The 6,735-nt window shown below is 52.3% G+C and overlaps 1 protein-coding gene across 14 annotated transcripts in view; it reads left to right on the top strand.

Moving 5' to 3' along the window:
* The first annotated feature begins 275 nt into the window (after positions 1-275).
* The window catches only part of Epb41 (erythrocyte membrane protein band 4.1), a 161,321-nt gene continuing 154,861 nt past the window's right edge, over positions 276-6,735 (top strand). For 2 of the 14 annotated variants that reach the window (XM_031378885.1, XM_031378883.1), the window contains exon 1: positions 513-675. Coding sequence is in view for 1 of the 14 variants with exons in the window: in XM_031378894.1 (XP_031234754.1) it covers positions 291-675 (385 nt within the window). In the remaining 13 variants the exon portion in view is untranslated. Of the gene's footprint in view, positions 676-4,884; positions 5,132-6,735 lie in introns of those variants that run through there. The other 12 variants (XM_031378893.1, XM_031378890.1, XM_031378894.1 and 9 more) reach the window with 11 other exon arrangements.

Here is a 6,735-nt window from a genome sequence, read left to right as displayed (position 1 = left end):
GCACAAGAGAAACCAGAACTCCAGTTAATGGACACCTTTTTGGGTCCCAGACTTGCGTTTGCTATGTAACAAATGTCACTCATCCTCAAGAAAACATCAGAGGATTTCTAGTTGGGGAAATTTCTGTGGGTAGATTGCTCAAGGTCACACAGAACTAATTAGCCAGACAGGTGCTCCAGGTAAGTCTACGTCGTCAAGGTCACTTCCCTAACTGTCCTAGAACAACCCCCATCCCAACCTAACGCCTTAGGGTCAGCACCACGTGGCAAATTACTTTATACTTTTGCAACATGACGTCAGTCACCATACCAGCCAATCCAGGAACTCCATGTTTCCCCTCCCCTGACCGCTCTGGGTCTATCAGGAGCTGCTCTAGGCTGGGCGTCCCGGCCTGGCCGCACCTGCAGCCCCCGCCCCTTCCCGGTTGCGACAGTCTGGCTGCTGAGCCCGGTCCTGCCCGCCGCCCCAAAGATTGGCAGTTGTCTGCACCAATTAGAGGACGTCCCGAGGGGAGGGCGGGGCCTCGCATCAGAGTTGCCCTGTCAGTGCAGGTGGAGGCCCCCGGCGGGGCAAAGTGGCAGGAACCTCTTAAAGGGAGAGAGCCGCGGAGAGCGAGGACGCGGCCCGGCCCGGCCCGGCCAGGTCCCTGCCAGGTCCCTGTCCTGTGCAGCCCAGGTGAGCCTGGACCGCCTTAGGGGGTGGCCCCAGTGCCTGGGAGGGACAAGGTGCAGGACCCAGAAGCCCGCTCCCCAGGACCCGGGCCGTCCCGGGAGCTGCGAGCAGAGGGTCACAGGATTCCCGGCGTGGGTGCTGGAAGTCCTGAGCTGCGTGCTCCAAAACTTGAGGTCCCCAAGGGTTCTGGAGTCTCAAAGTCGAGGGTGTGCGGAGCTCGGGAGACGGCGTGCAGTTGCTCGCTCCGGACCTGGAGTCCTGTCGTGGGTGTTCGTCCGCAGCAGGTCTCCGCGCCGCGGCGCAGCCCCAGGCCGACCCGCGAGCCCCACCCTGCGCGCCCGCGTGCTCCAGGGGACCCAGAGGGCGGTAGGAGGGGGACCCCGGGAACCCTGCTCGGGTCCTTACGTAACTGACTCTGAGTTTCCGGACCCGGGACCCACGAGCTGCGGCCCTGGCTCTGCTAGTTCGGGTGGCCCTTGAGTCACCGCCCGGACGCACGCACTAGCGTCCAGGCTGGAACTTCCTCTGCCTCAGGTCTCCTGGATCTGCTCGGGGTCAAGCTCCTACTCTGTCGTCTCTGGGTTCCCTGTCTCACATATTTCCCTGTCTGCCCTCTGTGTTTCCTCCAGAGTTGTCTCGATCTTCAAGCCGCACTTTCTTGGGGGCCCCACCTCTTTGGGGGAGGACCGGACCTCTGCAGCCTAGCAGGCTGGAGGCGGAGACTTATCCGCTGGACCCCAGGCCGAATCTGCCCTGAAAGGGCAGGGGAGCACTCTCAAGGGTTGTATATAGTTATTCCAGGGGCTCTCGGGTTCCCCCGGGAGACAATGGCTGCATTTAACTGATCCCTTAAATTCCTGCAACAGGGAGAAGGCAGCCCCTTCTCTTCCCCCGGAGCCTTCTCCTAAACGTAGAGGCTCTGGGAGAACGGCTGGTTCCGGGTAGGCTTTAAGGAAGTTCCAGGGATAGTTGCTTGGTGTCAAGTCAGGGTCGGGTCCCCAGCTCCTAAAGGGGCGAGGGAGAGGCCAGAGCGCTGTCGCAGAACCTCTCCTCCCCCACACTTTAGTAAGCTCTTATCCACATGTAGTCCTCACTCGGATCACAGGCTTGGACGGAGGTCGATGCTGGCAGGAGGAGGCTTTGGGAAGAGAGGGAGGCCAGGGAGACTTGCTGCGGAATGGAGGAAGAAGAGAGAGAGGTAGAAATACTCGCTGGGGTGACTCCTTGCCATCAAGGCCTTCCCAAGGCAGACACCTCAGAAATAACTCTCAGTGGCGGCCTGTGGGTATCTACTGCTGTTGCGTGCACAGAAGCACGGGGTTACCGCAGTTGTGGGGCGGGGGTTATTAACTGTGGGAATGGCGGAGGGAGGCTGCAGAAGGACGTGCAAGGTCTGGGAAGAAAGGAATCCAGAGGCTGTAGGGAACGGAGCGGAAGGGCAGTATCAGTACCACACAGATTTTGCACTCAGAAGGACTAAGTTTGGATCCCAGCCCAGCTGTTACTGTGTAACCTTACTTGACTCACTTCACCTCTCCCGCCCCCACCCCTGGACCTTACAGGCATTAGCAGAATCAAATGAAGCATTAAGTGTGGAGTGGCCAGATTGGTAGCTGCTGTGGGACTATGCCAGTGTGGGGTGTTTTAGGAAGGGAATGGAGTGGGGGAACCCCAAGGTTTCCCCGTGTGTTTAGGAGACTCAGCCAAGGTCTGCCAGGTCCCAGCAGCATGGTGCTTGGGTGGACTGGCTGGAGGTGTGGGTGGCACCCCACACCCCACAGACTCCTGATCAACACATAGTTACACTGTCTAGAACAAGCTGCCTTTCCTCTGTAGGCTCTGGGTGGCGATAGAAGCTCCCAGGACTCCCAGGTTGCCCCACCTATAGGCCAGTGGGGGTAAGGCTCTGGCTGAGCCAGCACCCTCTCCGCAGAGTGGACCCTGGCCAGGAGCCTGGCTGACTGCATTGAACAGGAATATCCCGGGCTGGCTGGGAAGATGCTGACGCAGGGGCAGGCCCAGCATTCTGTGAGCTGGAGCTAGGCTCAACAGTTAGGACCTGGCCACGGGATGAGATAGATACTAGGGTGGGAGTCAGGAGGGAAGATAGAAAGAAAGGCCTAGAGGGGACCCTTAGGCTGACGCCAGAAAGCCTCATTTGGTTATTTCTTAAGCCTCCTGCCTCTGCTACATGCCATACAGGCTTCCCAGGAACAGACCTGAGGAGGATACTCGCATAGGCCTCATTGCCAAGGTTGTGGTGGCTGAGATCTGCTGGGTTTGCAGAGTAGGTTTATAAGACAGGTAGGTGTGTGTGCGCATGGGTGTGTGTGTGTGTGTGTGTGTGTGTGTGCATGGGTGTGTGTGTGCGTGCATTCAGAATTTCCCGAGAGCCTAAGGTTTATCACAGGCAAGATTCTATCCTCTCATAGTCTGTGGGCTAGGTACTTTTCCTCCAGGATCTCAATTTCCCTCTATATATCAAGAGGGAAATGAGCCCTGAGTCTGTGTGTCTTCTAGCACCCATTTGTCATGGTTTCCTGTATTGGTGACCTTTGACAGCAGAAATGGATCATACATACCTCATGACCTGGTTTAGAGCAGACTCATACTGTATGAGGAGGAGCTAGAATGGCCGTAGGTTGCAGTTGCCTGTCGTGAGCCTACAAGATCATTTCTTTTTGGCCTTGTTCTCTAATTAGTCACGGCCCTTACCTATTTGCTGTTCTAAGTTGGTGTGTGACATTACCTTGGTTAATCTTCAGCACCTCCTGAAGCATCACCCTTGTTTCATAGGCATTTGTGGGGGCAAATTGACTTGGCTCAAGCCGCACAGCTGGGAAGTGGCTGACCTGGAACTTGAAGAAGCCCCATTATCTTCCCTAAGACCTGAAGCCTTCATTTCCCAACACTCTACCCATACTGAGTGCACATTCCCTACAACTAACCTGTAGAGATGCCTGATGATTCTGGATTGGGCTCTGAGTTCTGGGATGTTTAATCCAGGAAGCTGGAAACAGGCTAGAGAAAAAGATAGGGGACACCTGGAGCCCACTGAAGTTTATTACTAAAGAGTCCAGGTCCAAGCGCTGGGCATTAAAAGGTAATAGTGAGTCCACCTTGGGCCTTGGTTTCCTCATCAATAAAAGGTGGATGTGAGTGAATGTACCTTGGATGTTTGAGTGATTAGTGGCTGAGGTCAGCTATAGGAATAGACCAGGGGTCAAGGTGCCAATGACTGAGCCAGGAGAGGTGGCTTCAGGAACAGCTTGCACCCTAACCTGGCTGTTTGACAAGAAGAGTTTCAGATGAATGTATTCAAAGTCTTGTTGGGACAGTGCAGCTAGTGCTGCAGAGACCAAGGGGAGGAAATGAAGGGAAATTTAGAGAACAGAATTCAAGTAGACTTGAGCTTTGACCACTTCATTTGAATTGGAGACCCACAGAATGCCACCAAGGACACAGAAGGGAGACCCTTCACCCCTTTGCCCTTGTCCATAAAATGGGGACAGTAACAATTTCACCTTCACAGTGTTTGGGTGACTGTGAAGAATAACATCTGGAACATCTGTAAACCTGAGAGAATATGGTGGCTGGTCATTGTTCAATCCAAAGCTGCAGTACTGGGCGTGTTTGTGGGGAGGGGCATTTGCCATAACCCTGATGAGACTGCGTGGTGAGGATGTGTTAGAGGACACCCTAAGGTCACACTTCAATTTTCATTATCTCCCTCGGTCCCAGCAGCAGTATTCTTGTTGAGAAGATGGTGGTCTCACCCACACCAGGTCCCTCCAAAGTCCCCGTCCACAGCCCCTTGTAGTCATAGTAGCTACAAGGTATGAACAAATTGTATGCCAACCACCGTTCAAAAAGTCTTACGTATGTGAACTCTTAGACTGCTATGTAGGCCTAAGCGGAGGCTCTGAATGCTGCCCTCTATGTTACAGGTAAGTAAAGGAAACACAGAGGGAGAAGCTAGGAAATCGCCAGAGTGGCACAGGTGGTAGAGCCGTAAGTGGAGGCAGGATTTGAGCCCAGGTACCTAAGGTCAAATGCATGCATCACAGAAGTAATTCAGCAAGTGTACACCACTGTCTCCATGCTGTGCTGGAGGCTCACATGGGTAAGGCCCTGTCTGACTTCAGGTATCCTCAGCACCTGGCTCTTGGTGCTGCCATAGGAGACTGGGCCCAGGGCAGTCTGGTGAACTCAATGTGGATTTTCAGATGCTAGCTGCCTGGATGGTATCTGGTCATTGGAGTGCCAGAGGCACCCTGGGTGGGGGTGAGGGTGGAAGAGGGGACAGGTTCCCTACTGGCCTAGCTCCAGCTGATCAGGACCCTAGAGTTTGATAGCTTGTGCTGTGTCTCACTTCTGTCCTTTGCTTCCATGTGCCACTGTGGCGATGGCTGTGCTGACCTTCCCTGACTGGCTGTGTGACCACAACGGCTACTTCTGGGTGAGTACTGCTTTGACGTAACTGGCTGTACCGTGCCATTCTGAAGGGTATATGTGCCTCTGAGGCCACTGGGAGGCACAAGGGGTCAGGGCATCTGGAGTTGGGATGTTGAATCGGTTCTTTCTTGATACTTGACATGGTGGGTACTGATTTTGGGCTGGGCTGACAAAGGCCCAGAGGTCTTTAGGACAGATGACTCAGCACCTACAAATGCCTCTTTATATCACACTTTCATTTCTCATTTCACAAATGAGAATATTGATACCTTCTAGATGTATATATTTGTTCCTCTACACAGGCCCCACTGAGGGCAAGGGTTTTTGTTTAATCTGTTCCTGCTATGTCTAAGCACTGAGGATAGAATGCTCAGTGTAAGTTTCTGAATGAAGAAGTTAGTTTAGGATCTACCCAGCCATGTGCTTTGTGTTAAGACTAAAACAGTTAATGGATACAAAGTAACCACTATCATTGCAGTTCAGAAAATGCAGGATGGATACAAAGTATAGATTATCTTTGAGGCTCAGAAAATATAAGACCCTTATCTCACTATCCAGTTGTGAATCGTGGGTCCTGAGTGGGGCATCCATCACGCAGATGGAGGAGCTAAGCAACTGGACCTCCTGGGAGGGCGTGGCAGAGCCTTTAGCTTTGCTCCAGTGGGAAACTTCCCAAGGGACAGGCAGGAATGTTTGATGTGAAGCTGGGAGGGAAGAGGAGGGATTCCACAGGGTTCCCAGATATAGTCACATTCCTAACGGCTTGATCTTGGACAAGTGGTAAACTCCTCTGGATCTTGTGACCTTCCCTGTGACATCTACATCCCAGGACCTTGCCCCAGTGGCTAGAAGCAGCCTAGCATGGGGCTGATCAGTGATCTTTGGCTTCCTCTAGCCCTGGGCTCCTTCTGAAAGAGGGTTCAGGGAAGTGTTCATTTTTTTGTTTTAGCTCCTTCCTCCTAATTTTAACTCTTACTAGCTGGACTAGAACGCAGGAGTCAGGAGTCCATGAAGGCCCCAACACTGGGTTACAGACTTGGCTCTGTCCACTGTGAGTCGCTGTATGACTTGGCTCCAGTCGCACTTCTTAGTCTTGGCTCTCTGACTTGTGGAATAGGGTTAACAAGGGCTCTTCCTTTGGAGAGTTGTTTAGCTCAAACAGATAGGTAAGCATTAAATTAGTGTCATTGGTTACTTGGCTTTAGCTGGGAGAAGGGTCCTGGAGAATTTTGTCCTCTTAGGTGTAGGTGACCTGAGAAGTTCATGTCACAGCTATTACTGCCATTTATCTTGTTTCCCATATTCTGCCTGTCTGCTGCTTTATTTTAACCCTTTTAACTTACTTTAAAATTTTTATTTCTAAGTTTTAAATTGTATCATTATTATTATTTTAGATTTATTTATTTATTTTCTGTATGTGAGTACACTGTCACTGTCTTCAGGCACACCAGAAGAGGGTATCCGGATCCCATTACAGATGGTCATGAGCCACTATATGGTTGCTGGGAATTGAACTCAGGACCTCAGGAAGAACAGTCAATGCTCTTAACTGCTGAGACCAACTCTAAATTGTGTGTGTGTCAGGAAGAGAGAGAGAGAGAGAGAGAG

The sequence above is a fragment of the Mastomys coucha genome, unplaced genomic scaffold (genome assembly GCF_008632895.1).
Source record: "Mastomys coucha isolate ucsf_1 unplaced genomic scaffold, UCSF_Mcou_1 pScaffold18, whole genome shotgun sequence".
Taxonomy (NCBI): domain Eukaryota; kingdom Metazoa; phylum Chordata; class Mammalia; order Rodentia; family Muridae; genus Mastomys; species Mastomys coucha.
This window is presented reverse-complemented; position numbering and strand designations above follow the sequence as displayed.